We start from the raw sequence: 15,924 nt of genomic DNA on the forward strand, positions 1-15,924 counted from the left end.
AGATCCCAGAGAGGTACTATCCCACTTGCCCTCGGGCTGCCCACGCTTCTGGGGAGCAGAAAGCCAGCCGTGGTGACAGACAGAACAGACCTCGGGGCTGTGGGGTGGATGCCTTGCCCCATTCTTCCTCCCTCCTCCAGCTACCTTGTCCTCAGTTCAAAGGCATGATCACTGTGACCTGACCTGTGCCCCCAGGTTCAGCGAAGTCACTTCAGGAGGAAGGCACTAAGCAGGCCCTTCTCTGAGGGCTACACTCTCCTTTGCACTCTCACTGTTGAGTCACCTGAGTGACAGTAAAAAAACAAAGACTTGCCTTCAGAAAGTTCCCCGCCCCCTTGGCCTTCACTTATTAAAAATAACCTGGTAGGGCTGGACTGGGGCGCTCCCTGCATTTCCCCTTACCCCACCCCTGCATTTCCCCTCACCTCCCCTGCAGGGTCACCCTGGGGCAGCCTTAGCCACCTGGTGGTAAGACAAAGGGGCCTTTCAGTCCCCTGGAAGCAGCCCTGCTTCTGCCCAGGCCTGGATGCCTTTGGAGGAAGCAGGGAAGGCATGAACAAAAGGCTCATCCTAAACAAAGCCTCCTCTCATGCACCTGCTCAGGGGAACTGGACCACCTGGATAAATCCAACACAAATTCACTGTCCTCCTGGGAGACAGACACTTAGCAGGACCTCAATAAGGTAAGACAGATCAACCTGGATCTAGCTACTGGACTCAAATCCTTCTTCTCCAATCCTGTTTCTGAACTGAGTTTCATAACGTCATGCTTTTTAACATGTGAGTGGAAATGAGAAACAGGTAAAGCCAAAAAGAACAGCCACCACAGGGTGAGGAAGAGAGGGAAGGATTCAGAATAATGCACACTAGACTCTTAGTACATGACTGTCTTGAGGGGAAGGACTGAAAGTGGGCTGGGTCTTTAGCAAGCTCAGGGATAAACTCTTTCCAGGCTATCAGAAATCCTCAACAAAATATTAGTACATTGAATCCGACAGTATATTAAAAAATGTAAATGCATAATAAGTAACTAAAGTTTATTCCAAGAACACACGGCTGGTTCAACATTTGAACACCAGTGTATGCACCATATTAACACACCAAAGAAGAAAAATAAAACATTCATGTCAATATTGCTGCAGAAAAAGCATTTGACAAAATTCAATACCCATTCATGATAAAAACTTTCAGCAAACTAGGATAGCAGGGAATGACTTTAACCTGACAAAGATCATCTATAAAAAAAATCTTTAGCTAGCATCACATTCCTGGTGAGACCACATGCTTTACCCCTAAGACAGGGAACAATGAAAGGATGTCCCTGCTCACTGCTCCCATTCAACATACTTCCAGAAGTTGAAATAAGGTAAGAAAGAGAAATAAAAGGAACACAGATTGAAAAGGAAAAAACAAGACGTTTTTATAGACAGCATGATTACCTGTGAAGAAAATCCCAAAGGATCTACAGAAAAAGATCCAAGGACTAACAAATGAGTTCAATAAATGCAAGCCCAATATAAAAAAATCAACTGTTTCTATATATTAGCAATACACTGAAATTAAACATTGGAACTAGATAGGATTATTTACAGTAGCTGCCAAAAAGGGGGGAAATAGTTCATAGGTTTATATCTAACTTTGTAGAATGCTGAAAACTACAAGATACCGAGGAAAGAAATCAAAGAAGACCTAAATAAAAGGAGAGGTATACAATGTTCATGGATTGGAACGTGCAATATTGTCAACATGTCAGTTGTCCCCAAATTGATATACAGATTCAACATAATCCAAATAAAATCCCAGCAGGCTTTTTTGGGTATATATTGCCAAGCTGACTCTAAAATGTATATGGAAAGGCAAGGGGGTTACAAGGTGGGGACAAGGGTTGATTACACAGTGACAGCACAGGGGCACTTGGGGGGTGGTGAAGCTGTTCTGTATCACACTGTTGATAGACACATGGGTCTATGCATTCACCAAAATGCAGAGGACTGTCCTAAAAGTTGTGACACTAGCTGTGGTGATGGTGGCGCATATTCTGTGGATATGTTTAAAAGCACTGAACTGTATACTTTAAATGGATGAACTGTATAGTGTGTGACTTATTTAACAACAAAGCTGTTATCAAGAAAAACTTCTTAAAAAATAACCCAAAAAAGTTAAAAAAAAAAAAAAGAGGCATCAGAGGTGGTCCAATGTTACTGTCAAACCACAGAGTGAGAGGTTATGGAGATAAGATAGATAAGATGAAATTCAGAGGTCCCAGCCCTCACTACACTATGTAAAAACCTCACTGCGGCATTTCCACAGGGGTTTTTCAGAACTCTGACTTTCTCTGCCCTAAAATTTCTTGATGCAAACAGAAAAACCTCTAGAAAAGCCCCTTATGTAGGAATGGCACAGCCCCCTAAACTCACAGTTCATCTACACCAGTGCCTCGGCTTTTTTGAACTTGCCAAGCAATTCATACTCTGACCCTGTACACTCATGCATATATGTACATATATAATGATCAGAACCGTGATCTTGAAAATTTCCCTCCTACTTTATTAGAGATAAACTTGAGACCAAGAAAAGGGACATGATTTATCCAGGGTTACTCAGCTGATGGGTAGCAGAGGCAAGAGCCAGCTCAATGCCTCTCTGCTTGGTCAAAACTATGAGCTTGGCACATACTGCATGCTCTACCCTTGATAGCTAAATGCAAAATAAAATGTCCGCAATATTCTGAATGAAGGCGGGTTCTCTCCCCATTCAGACACTGACCTGCGCCAATCTACCATTCCTATCAAAAGGACCAGTGCAGACTCTTAGAAATCGGATGAGACACGTGAGGGGAAGCGGATGAAGGTCTCGTAGGCAACACAACTATCACGAACACTGAGACATCCAATTGACTTCCAAGGAAAATATTAAAGACGAAAGCTCTCACTAGGACACGGGAAGGATGTAACAGTAACAACTAACGTTTACTCAGAGCGCAAATACTTGCTTTATAATAGTTTCCAATCATTATAATCTTATAATGGTCAGTGAATTGGTTCATTCGCTTGTTCTCATGACGTTACTGTCCCCAATGGACCATATTCATGCTGCAAATGAGAAATTATTTTGAAACCAACATTTACATCCTATAAGTGAATAAACCCATCCCTCAGAATTTCTCTTAAGGAAAATAGCTCTAGTCAGAAGAAAGCTCTATCATGCAATCTAAACCGAGGCTGGCAATTTTTCTTGGTAAAGAAACAGAGAGTAAATGTTTCAGGGTTTGAGGGACATATAATCACTATTTGCAACGACTCAACTCTGCAATGTAGTGCGAAAGTAGCCACATGCGATACATTACCGAATGGGTTTGGCTGTGTACCAGTAAAGTTTTATTTAAAAAAACAAAACAAAAACAGCTGGTAGGGCAAATTTGGACAGAAAGCTATAGTCTGCCAACCCCTGCAAATGTTCAGTGTAATATCATTTATAGTAGTAGCTAAAAGCTCAAAAACAACCCTCATGTTTGAAAGTGAATGGTTATTAAAGAATATCCACTTGGATGATTGCACATATTATGCACATTTATGAAGATTCTAGAGCAACAGAGACGTGCTACTAACAATTTTATAATAAAACAGTAAGAGGGAAGCAGAATCCATGACTGTAGTCAGTAGGATTACAGCCCTGCAAACTTCTATGCACTTACACGAGGATCCAACTAAAACATTGGTGGAATTTGTGCAATGGTGGGCCATGTGTGATTTTTGTTTTTAAATACTTTTTTTTGATCTAATTATGTTAATGTTGCTGTAATCATATTTGTGTAATAATATAAAGTCTCAGAAATGAAATGCTAACCCTATAGAAGGCCTTCAGTGGAAAACCCAGATGAAGGAGGTAAGTTAACATGCTCATTGCATCATTCTTTCTTCCGGCAGTTCCTGTGAGACACCTGACAATGACAGAGACGTTGTCAAAGCCTCATAGAACCTCTATTAACTTACTTCTGTGGCTAACAGCTCTCCCACACTCCACCGCTACTAAAAAGCCCATTTTGTGAACTCGCCAAGAAAGTTCAAACTCGCTACCTTCTCTGTAGCTCTGGGCCTTTCTTTGCACAGGAGGAGGGCCTCCAGAATACTCATACAACCTTTTCCTCCTGTCCTGTCCCCTCCCATGCCAGGTCTCAGCCTGAAGTTTCCCTGCCCAGGAAGGCCTGACCACAGCCTGGGGAGGACTCCTGTTATCTGTGCTCACAGCACCCTCTGCTTCTTCCTTCTTGATGCTCGGCCCTGTTGCACTAACCACACTTCACTGATTCACAGATTCTCATTCTTGCATGTTTTTACTTCCCTCAACGCAGGGGTGGATCCTACAGTGGCTGCCGGCAAGACCGGAGAGCAGTTGTGGGCTTAGTTACCACCGCCTGCCATATGCCAATGTTCAGTGTGCCAGCATCAAAACCTGCAGAGTGGGTGTCAGCAAGGGAGAAAATCCCGGAGCCAGGGTGGAGCACTCTGCGAAGCCCTGGAAAGCAGAGCGGTGTGGGGTTGAGATGGGGGGATGGCGAATCAGGCCTGTTTAGTATCATTCCCCAAAAGGAGGTCCAAAGGCGTTGCTCACACTCTTGATGGCACTGAGATGACAGTGTGTAAAAACACATTAAAAAAAACGAATTCAGGCCCTGGCCCTGTGCGGCTTAGTTGGTTGAGTGTTGTCCCATGCACCAAAAGGTCGCCAGTTCGATTCCCAGTCCGGGCACATGCCTGGATTGTGGGCTTGATCCCCAGTAGGGGGCGTGCAGGAGGCAGCCAATCGATGTTTCTCACATGGATGTTTTTCTCTCTCCCCCTCTCCCTTACCGCTCTCTAAAATCAATATAAAAACATTTTTTTTTTTAAAAAAAAGGAATTTAGGAGGGCTCTGATTGTAAAAAGTTTTAAGGATATCTTAACCAATTTCTTTTCCTTCACCAAATTTCCTTTATATGTATTCATAAGAATATATAAAAATCTCCGTTTAATTAAGTCTGAAAGACCTCTTTCAATAATCATAAAATAAAAATTCTAAATGGTAAAATAGACTTGTGATCATATCATTAAAAACACTTCCTTCCTTCCTTAGCACTGGCTAAAACAGTGGTGCCTTAGAGGTGATGAAACACCACACTTGTTTAGTGTCGAGACTTTTCAGCCACAGGCGAGTGTCCAGACCTGCTTTGCTCACTGCTGTACCCCCAGCAGCTGGCACAGGGCTGGGACAGAGTAGGCACTAAATAAATATCTGAAGAAGGAACTTGAAGTAGCCTTGGCCAGGCAAAGAGACATGACAAGGACCACACCAAAGGGTTAGTTCCTGAGCCAGAAATAGAAATCCAAGAGTGAGCTGGCCCCGTCTGGCACTCGATTCTTTTAGCCTTTAATCCAATACAGTAATGCCACTATTCAGTGTTTTCTGGTGTTGTTTTAAATGAGGCACCCTGTCCTGACAGCTTGACAAACTGATAGACACTTCTCTCATCCCTCCACTTGTCTGTTTACCTTGGCGTAGGAACCTGCTGTTTTGACTGAGAGAGTGGAAAGCTGTCAACTCAACTGGATAAAAAAGAAAGGTGTGCTCACGTTGGCAGCCAGTGCAGAAACCGTATCTTTCTCAGAAACTGTGGCTGGGCATCCCACTGTCTCCTTGCTGGGGGCCCACCTGCACCTTCTCCCTGCCTTTGCTCAGAGACTCCCCGCTTCCAGCCTGTAAGCCTGAAGTGATGCGCTCCAGGCCCTGTAGTACATTCTGGGCCTGGCAACAGAGCCCTTCTGCAGCTGGGCCCACACCACACAACGCAGGAGGCACCTCCCAACACGGCATTATTGTGTCTTCTGAGGAAGATCCAAGTTGCCCAAGCCCTTCACCCAGGTTGACTTTATATATATGATTTTTTTAGGGAAAGAGGAAGGGAGAGGGAGAAACATCGACGTGAAAATGAAACATCAATCAGCTGCCTCCTGCACGCCCCCCTACTGGGGACTGAGCCCACAACCCGGGCATGCGCCTTGGCCGAGAATCAAACCGGCAACCTTTCGGTACACATGATGCTCAACTAACTGAGCCACACTGGCCAGGGCAGGCGGACTTTTTTGAAAGGAGTGCGGTTACCAGATGCTTTGGCAAAGAAAATAAGCTTTGATTGATTCATTCATTCATAAAATTAAAAAAAAAAGGATTATGAGTGCCTTCTATGTTCCAGGCAACACCCTAGGAACCAAGAGCCCCGTGGGGACCCAGACAGAAAGGTCACTGTCCTATCCCAGTCCAGGTCCTGGTGGTGAAGACCCACCACAAATGAGTAACAAAGTCCTGAACATGGGGATTTCAGCTAGAGAATGGCTGTGAAGAAACCAGAGCTGGACAACAGGACAGGGTGGGGGTGGTGTCGGTGGAGTTAGGAGGACGATTTTAGACTGGGGGGGTCAGGGAAGGCCCTCAGAGGAAGACAGGAAGCAGCCCAGCAGGGAAGCAGGCAGTCTCTAGACCTGGGTTTGTTTCTGTTTCCTGATCGTCAAATATAAAAAAATAGGGTCTTGGAGTCCTCTGCATACACCTGACAGAAGAGTAGAGAATCCTGCCTCTTAAAAGCCTCAGAAAGGAAGTGGCAGGATCCCGTCCACAGTCACTCCACTGGTGAGAACTGGTCGCACGGCCTCGCTCACATACAAAGGCTGCCGGACGTGTCTGTCTGCACAGAGGTCAACCAGAAACAAGCCCACACTGGGAAAGGGGGGGCGTGAGTTCTGGGGTGACAGATAAATCTCTCTCCCATCAAGTTGACCATGCACGGCAGTATCTGGCTGCATAATTACTGTGAGTGCTAATGCTTGACAAGATATATGCAAAATAATAGTACCTAAATGACAGGGCTGCTGTGAGAATTAAATGAGGTTAATTCACGTCAAGTTCATGGAACAGGACTTGGTAAGGTGATAAAGCCTCAACAATTTTTAGCAATTGTCCCAAGGATGTAACACTTGGGCTAAGTAGTTTTTCTGGTTCTTGTTTTTTAAATAAGGCATGCTGTTAAGCTCAACTTGAACTATTAACTAACTTCAGATAGGAAGTCTGCAAAAGGGACTTTTGTGAAAACAAAAGCACTAAAATCGAGACAAGGTCTGCCATGATCCAAACATGTTTTCTTTCGCCTCTGTTGTAGCTACAATATTCTGAGAGTCAGCAGGGTCCTCCAAACCAACTTTTCATGTCCAGTGATGGGGCTGCTCTGTCCTGGACTCTGCACAAATATCAAGGTCATGAAGGACAAGAGAGACTGAGAAGCTGTTCCAGACTGAAAGAGTTGTGAAAGAGGCATGACAACTGAGTGTGGCCCGGGATGAGATCCTAGACCAGAGAAAGGACATTAGTGGGTCAACTGGTGAAATCTGAATAAGGCGGGTGGATTAGATAACAGCACTGGTGTCGTTTATTTCCTGATTTAGGGACCTGTCCTCTGGGTGCGTCTGAGAACATCCTTCTTAGGAAAGGCACACTGAAGTGGTTCAGAGAAAATAAATAATACATATATAAACCAAAAAAGATTCAACAAATGTAGAAAATGTTAACAACTGGAGAACCTGGGGGAAGGATACATGGGGAGTTCTTTGTACTGTTTCTGCAATCAATCTGGAATGATTTATAAATAAAAAGTCACACAAGTGTATATGTATAATTTAGAGACTTAAATCACTGGGAAACTCTACAAATATTTAAAAAATAGTAACTATATTTAATAAGCAGCAGTAAATTAAGCAGGGCTAACATGTCCACCGTAATACATACTTTTTGAGCTGCAGTATCTTATCTTTAAAGATTCTTCTAGAATGCCCTAAGAATTGGCTGTAAGATCTCCCTATCTAATGGTTTGGGGGAACTGGGGACACTTCATTCAACGCCCATGGGAGGCCAGAAGCATGCTCCTCTGCAAAGCACTTTTCATCTTTTGCCTCCAACCTGCTGTCTGAGAATGACTCTGATGTTCTCCTCGTGTTCTTATATTTCTCTGTCTTGACATTTCTGCTTTTTTCAGCAGAAATTCAAGTATTGCTTCTCTCTTTGAATAAGCTACTAAGGAAAGAGATGGACTAAAATAAGGAAGGCTGAGGTGTGATCGCCAACCACAGTGGCAGACGGTGGCCATCGCCCCTCTGAAACTTTGTTCCTGGAAATGAACACACACTTCTAAAGCGAGAAAACATGAACCGCCTATCACCCTCCTCTGCTGAAGATTTTCAGAATCAGACCACAGTGGAAACTCCTCATTTGGCTGTATGAGTTTCCTCCGGCTGCTACGACAAATTATCACCAACCTGGTGGCTTAGAACAATAAAAAATTTATCCTTTCACAGCTATGGAGGCCAGAGGTTTGAAATCAGTATCCCTGGGCTAAAATCAAGGTGTCAGCAGGATGGTGCACTCTCTCTCTCTCTCAAGATGTCAGCAAGACAGTGTTCTCTCTCTCTCCCACCTCTAGGGAGAATCCAGTCCCTGCTTCTTCCAGCTTCCGGTGGCTGCCCTGGCATTGTGGGCTCATGGCGTGTGACAGCAATTTCCATCACATCTATACATCACCATTGCCGTCTCCTCCTCTGCGTGTCACTTACAGAAACACTTGCCATTGGATTTGGGGCCCATCCAGATAATCCAGACAACGATATGTTGAAGTAACAATCACATCTATACATACAGGATTGATGTCACCATGAACTGTGACAGGAGACTTACTGTCAGCACGGAGCAGCTCATCGGGCCCAGGGAATGCATGTTATGCTGCAGTTTTTCCTCTGCCCAAAGTTTCAGCCAGTAAACAGGACACACTGCTCAATCACGGTGACACTCAGGAAACCCTTGTACACCCTACGTCACATTATCAACACAAGAGTCGGAGGTGTCTCTTTTACCTTTCCCAAGTGAAACTCACAAGAGCGTCAATAAGGCCCCATCTCTGAAATCAAGCACCTGTCCTCCAGGAAACTCTCCCCCTGGTTATGGTGTTGAGGTCTTCCAACAAGTTAAATTTACACTGCCGTGACAAGGCTTGTAATTCTCCCATGAAAGGTTACGGAAATAATTTGTCTTCCTCTTGCTTTTAGTTTTCATTCGGTAAACACTGATTTGTTTTTTCCTCCTGTTTCAAAGAGGAGTTGAAAGAAATAACACGATTGTTGAAGTGGACAGCAGAAAGTAACATCAAAATCCTGTGCAGCCTGCCACTGTAGGTCCACATGGCGCCTGGGCAGAAATTCTGATAAACCAGTTTTGCAGGTGGAAGGAGGCTGTAGTCAGGTATGTCCCCAGAGTGCATCAGCGTAGATAGAGCCTCGGCAGAGATCAGATAGGCTGGAAGCAGTTCCGATGGCTCCCGAGGAACCCAAGCAGGCACTCCATTCACTGATGCAGCCACAAGAGTGCAGATCTGATGCAGGACACACGGGCTTCTAAGGGTATATGAAGTAGCTACTGCTAAGTTGCTTAAAACAGCATACGTTTATCATCTCACAGTTTCATTGGTTAGGAGCCCGGGCAGGAGTCCTCTGCTCAGGGTCCCACAAGGCTGCAGTCAATATGTTGGCCAGACTGGGTTTTCATCTGAGGCTTGGGGCCCTCTTCCCAGTTCACAGGGTTGTTGATGGAATTCAGTTCCTTGTAGCTGTAGGACTGATGTCCCCATTTTCTTACTGGCGGGTAAGCTGAGGGCTGCTCTCAGCCTCCAGACATCGCCCTTAGATGCTTGCCATGTGGCTCTCTCCCAACAAGGCAGTTTACTTGTTCAGGGCTACGAGGAGAATCTTTCCCTTTGGGAAGCACCCAGTACCTGGAGATAATCTCCTTTTGATTCAGAACCAACATATTTGGGATCTTAATTATTATATCTACAACATCCCTTTCACCTTGGCATATAACTAACATAGTTGTGGGGATGACATCCATCACCTCTGTCATATTCTATTGGTTAGAAGCAAGTCACAGGTCCTACCCACACTCAAGGGGACGGAATTACACCAGCCTGTCACTCAGTGGGAGTCACCCCACTCCCACTGTGTCTGGCTGTGTCTGCTGCAGTGGGCCAGGCTGGGAAGCTGCTCACCACACATGCAGAGATGGCACAGCGTAGTGGGAAAAGGCCAGGCCTTGGCCACACTGAGGTTCAGATGCTGGCTCCAGAAATTTAGTGGATATTTTAAACCTTGGGCAAGCTGCAAAACCTCTCAGCCTCCATTCGACCACAACAAGGGGGAAACAACACATAGAGACTCTAGAGGGGTTAAAAAAGGCAAATGCATGTAAAATCACATGACAGTAGAGCAGACACTCAAACCTTAGTTCTATATGGAGGAACTCATGACTTAAAACCTAGGATAATACAGGGGCAGGCGAAAGTAGGTTTACAGCTGTGAGTACACAAAATACAGAGCTTATTCTTGTATTATTTATTATTGTATTATTTTCCACATGAACAACTGTAGTCCTACTTTTGCCACCCGGTATTAATAGTTTCTTCTTAGGCCTTCCAGCAGCCCTGTGCACAACACATGAAAATGCTTGATAAACACTATGCACACACTGCCTGTTCAATACCCCCGTGAGGGGTTTTCCCCACTCCAGCTGACTTCATCTCTGGGTGAAACTGTTACTAGCACCCGAAACTGTCACATCTCATAGCACCTTTTAGATCTGCTACCGTGGGCCCACCAACAAGGAGCCAAATGGGTAAATTATGGTACAACCCCATAATGGACTCGTGTGCGGTTATCACAACATCATTTTCAAACAAGGTTTAATGACATGGAAAACTACGGTGAATTGATAATGAAAAAGAAATGACCCCAAATTGTCCTTTTATGAGCTCAAGACCTGGACTCCAACTTCCTGGCCCTAAACCCAGCTTCACTATGATTTACGCCTTTGGATAAGTTACCTAACCCCTCTGCGCCTCAGTAAAATGCAGACAGGACCTACCCATCATGAGGCTCAAATGAGGCGACACACCTAGCCCAGTGGCCGTCACCTAACTCAATGAATCACAGACGCTATCATTATTATTACTGGTACTGTTTTTATAATTTGAGAGGAAGAATTTTTTTAAAAAAGCTTTCATAAATAGCATTAGCATTGCTGCTGTCTTCTTAGGGAAATAGAGAAACCCTAAGAGAAAGAAGTGAGTAAAAACACGCGGTCATACTATATTTAGCAATTCTTTCTGCTTCCAGAAGCTTCCAATGTACTCTGTGCCCGAAAGCATTGAATTAACGGCTCCTTCTCCCCTTGCGTTTCCCTCCTGAAGGATCGTTTTCTCCATCTTAAAGATGAGGATGACACGCTCAAGTTTCACAGCAAGGCTTTCTGTGGGCAATCTGTATAAACCACTCCACAGCTGACTTCGCTCTTTCTCTATCCATCTGTCCTTCTATCTAAAGTTAAAAAAAAAAAAAAAAAGAGCGTGGCTGTCCCAGGGAAAGGAAGAGTGATGTCACTGCCACTTCTGTGTAAACACAGACCAGGGGAACAGCTTTCTCTGCGGGAGGCTGAGAAGCATCTCTGTTAATGGTTCCGCCAGCCAGTGGGACAAGAGGGATGGGCCGGTGGGGAGATTCTGTCCCACCCTCCTTTCCCCTCTGGCCTGAGTGACCAGCAGCCAGCACTAGGCTCGGAGCCAGGCCGCTGATGCCAGCGGTTGCCAAGGACCCCAGCGAGGAATGCCAGAGAATGAGCAGCGGGCGAGGGAAGCACTGAGCCAAACTGGTGACAAAGAAGGCGAGCATGTGGCAGGCAGCAGGTCAGAGGGAGGCTGTCACAGTGGGCGGCATGCCTGGGCCAGCCCAGCCAGGCAGATGGCAGGGGGAGGAAACAGATGGCTGTCCAGTGGTGCCGAGAGCCAGGGACCGGGGGCTGGAGGAAGGGAGCAGTGAGGCGGCCTTCCCTGACACAAGAATTCAAATAAATACACTGACCCACACGGAGAGCTTCCCCCAGCTGAGATCTAGGATGGCCCTAGAGGGTCTTAGGACCCACAGTAACGCCAGAAAACTGTGGGACTCTCTCCAGACTGACGTGGGACCACGCACACACCTACACTCCACCCTGGCCCCGGTAGCCTGGCGGCCCCTTCAGCTAGTGGTGTCCTCAGTACCATCTCCTCTGAGCAGTGGTTCCCAATCTGGGGGCAGACGGTTATAGGGGTGCCCTGGAGGGGAATTCTTGCCAGTGGTTAAGAAATCCACACGCTTTGCAGCCTGAATAAATAAGGTCTTGCATCTGTGTGCCACTATCATTCTTCGAATGTTGCAAATGCTGGTGCCATGACTTAAAAACAAATGCATTTAGCCTGGCCGGTGTGGCTCAGTGGTTGAGCACCAGCCTACGGTCCAGGAGATCACGGTTCCAATCCCAGTCAGGGCACATGCCCAGGTTGTGGGCTCGATTCCCAGTACGGGGCATGCAGGAGGCAGCCGATCAATGACTCTCTCCTCATAGATGTTTCTATCTCTCTCCCTCTCCCTTCCTCTCTAAACAAACAAACAAGAGACAAAAACCCCACACAAGTGCATTTAACAGCACTGTGGAATTTTCTAGCCCATCTATGCCATTGTTCCTTTTCCACGTCATTGTACACCAAATATACTATTACAACTTAAAATATGATTCCTATCCCATTTGGCTCCTTGAAATTTCTGGATAAAGGGGCACCCATGAATTTCCAGATTAAGTTAAAGAGTCGAAGCAATTGTTTAATGCCACCCTTCTCGGGAGGGCAAGAAGCCCTTCATTTTTTTCTGAAAAGTCACTGCCATTTATTCTGAGGAAGTATTTGCGGATTTGTATATCGGGACTTCTCTGCAAGGAAGCTCATCACAGCCTTGTTTGTGCATGGGCAGAGCTGGAGGCTCCTTGAGCCACGGGAAGGGGGAGAGGGCTGGTCACATAGACCCTGGTACATCCATGACTGGCTACAACAACGCCGATAGCGGAGAGGGAGTGGAAGAGTCTATTTTCTTCTTTGTGAGTCTCAAAGTTTCTACAAGGAACAGGTATTATTTTTGTTATTAGGAATAAGGCCTATAACTTATTTTGTTTTAGTGTTTTTATCTTTACTTGTTTGACCACTGATGGAAAATAGTTTCTTGCTCTTGGATCAGGACTGGGTTGGAGTCAAAGAACCTTGGCAGTGAGGTGCTTTGCTGCCCTTAACTCTCTAGCTTACAGGAAACAGGACATGGGTGTGCAGATTGCATTTGGGAACCAAACTGGTGCTCCCCTGCTACACAGATCTAAAACACAACATGGAAGAGTGGGCCGTTCTGGGTTATGCTGGGTCATTTTCCACTCATATGTCTGTTCACAGCTAGACCAGAGGCTGACATCATCCACCGTCTAATTCCATTTGGGAACTGGGCTGTAAATTGCCAAAACGTAGCCCATGAGTGCCCTGGCCTCCTCCCCAGACTCACACACCCACTCAGGTTCCACCCAGCCCAGCTAGACTCCTTCAATCTTCTTTCAGACAAAACATCTCTTTAGGACATTAAGTATTTGCAATGCCCTCATTACTATCCTGAAATGAATAAAATGTATTTCTTATAGATCCTAATCCCTGCAACAACCAAGAGAGTTTCAACAAAGTTCCAAAATGACCCCCAGGGGGGCAGTGAAGCCCCAGCGTGAGTTGATATTGACATCAAGCTTCCCTGACAGGGTCTGGCACACTCTCATGATCTGGCAGGCCCTGGAAGGTCTGGTCCCTGTGTATTTCTCCAGTCTCATCCAGCCTCTCCTACCCTTGTTCCCTCCACTCCAACCGTAGCAATTTGCCTTCCTCCAGGCTCAGAGCCATTGTCTGTGTCATAGAGAATTAACTAGGCGTCTGACCTTTCTGGGGAATAAGGAAGGGCTTCTCCGAGGAAGAGATATTTAAAGAATGAGGAAATAGCATTACCAGAAGTTCACTGTCAGTACTTCATCCCATTTCCTGCTGAACAGTATTCCATTGTATGGATATATCACATTTTATTTATCCATTCATCAGGTTATAGGCACTGGGTTGTTTCTACCTTTTGGCTGTTATGAGTAATGCTGTTATGAACCTCGTGCACAAATTTTTGTGTGGACATGCTTTCATTTCTCCTGAGTATATACCTAGGAGTGAAACTGGGGGATCATACGGCAACTCTGTGTCTCATAGTCTGAGGCCCTGATTGCCAGATTGTTTGCCAAACCGGCTGTATCCATTTGACAGTCCCACGGACAGTGTAGGAGGATTCTGATTTCTTCGCTGCTTGGCATGATGCCTTTTTTATTGCTGCCACTCTATTCGGTGTGAAGTGAGTGGTATCTCACTGTGGTATCGATTTCCCTACTTCTATTAACTTCAGTCTTCTGGGGATATGAGCCAGTCAGGCCTAGGTGGGCCCCACCTCTGCTGCCAACAGCTGTGTGACTTTAGTGCCTCAGACTTTCCACCAGTGTCCTCATTTGTCAAACACATTACTTCACTGGATTCTCAAAAACATCCAATAACACATACATGGTATATACAGTATGCAATTCCTAGCACATCAGCAAGAATAGGAGGCTTGAAAAATATAGCTACTAACAGCAACAACAAAAAACCCAGTCCCTTAGAGCCAACAATTGTGACTGTATCTCTGGTCTAAAGAGGAAGACCCAAAAAACCTAGACCATCATGGCCACAGGATTATAAGGATTCACTGAAACGACACGTCAAGTACCAGTATCCACTTAGAAACTCGCTTTCTATTTTTCTCACCTTCTCATTTTCTGACAGTGGTGGACTCAGGAGAGGCCCAATGCAAAGAAAGGAAGCTGTTTTCCAAAGGAAGGACCTTTTCAGCAATTTCTTAAGGTAACGTGTTGACAGGTCCATTGAGCAGACCATGATGAAGACACTTCAGAGAAAATTTAGGACAGAAGGGTCAGCATGTTCAGGATGCAAGTGAGACATCAACGGTCAAGACGAGAGCCCCATAGAATGCCCAAAGGGTGACACCATTTTAGCTGCTTCCACCCTCCCCCAATGTTAAAACCTGGCTATGCATTTTCCAACAAAGACAAGTGAGCACCAAACACCTAAGGAGTTACCCCAGAAAACAGGAGGGGGAGGAGAGTGGGGAGCAGTCAGACAAGAGGCGCAAGTAGACAGTCCTAAATAGTCTCTCTGCTGTAATACGACCACCCTGCAAGGGCAACTTCACTCCCAGGGGATCTGCTGAAATCAACCAGCAGCCACAGGGAGCTCCCCAGGGAGGGAAGGAGGTGTGACAATCCCTGGGCATGGTTTTGTGAGGGGCACACAGAGAAGCAATTCTCCAAATCTTTGTTGTCTTCTTTGGAACAGGCCCCATCAATGTCACCTGCAACCTGGCACAAAGGCCACGGGCGAGAGCTGAGGAGCTTAAAATGAAACAGATTTCTCCTCTCCAGTGTTTGTCCACCAGTCTCATAGACCAACACGGAGTCTTCTCAACCCTGTTCCCTTTGTCCGTCAAACTCATAGACCACGATGGAGGCTTCCGATCCCAGCCTTTGCCCACCATCATTTGACTAACGTATGTCTTCCAGTGCTCAGGTAGACCCTGTCTCACTCCATCCATCTTTTAAGGATGGGAGGTTAACTGGTCCCCTTTATTTGGCTGATCAGATCTCTTAGTCTGAACCCCTCCCCCACCCAAATGCCTTGCTCAAAATCAACACTGCTTAGTACAATTTTTTGTTAGTAGTGGCTAACATGCCTCTACTTCCTAATTTTTGGTCCAGAGCGACACCATTCTTAGAGAAAAGGGAACTCAGTCCCCTTCCCTTCAGATTTAGCCCAAGCAGGAAATGAGAGGCCCCTCTACACACACCACAATAACAGTGTTACGAATCTATGGAGAGCTC

At 45.6% G+C, this 15,924-nt stretch overlaps 1 protein-coding gene across 4 annotated transcripts in view; it reads right to left on the bottom strand.

Annotated features, from left to right (window-relative positions):
• CMTM7 (CKLF like MARVEL transmembrane domain containing 7) overlaps positions 1 to 15,924 on the bottom strand; it is a 33,600-nt gene that overhangs the window by 16,076 nt on the left and 1,600 nt on the right. The window contains exon 1 of one of the 4 annotated variants that reach the window (XM_016198825.2): positions 14,795 to 15,497. The exons of the other annotated variants lie outside the window; for them this stretch is intronic. Within the exon in view, the coding sequence (XP_016054311.1) occupies positions 14,795 to 14,923 (129 nt within the window). The 5' untranslated portion in view covers positions 14,924 to 15,497. Of the gene's footprint in view, positions 1 to 14,794; positions 15,498 to 15,924 lie in introns of those variants that run through there. 4 annotated transcript variants of the gene reach the window in all.

This window comes from Miniopterus natalensis, chromosome 15 (assembly GCF_054644295.1).
Source record: "Miniopterus natalensis isolate mMinNat1 chromosome 15, mMinNat1.hap1, whole genome shotgun sequence".
NCBI classification, from domain to species: Eukaryota; Metazoa; Chordata; class Mammalia; order Chiroptera; family Miniopteridae; genus Miniopterus; species Miniopterus natalensis.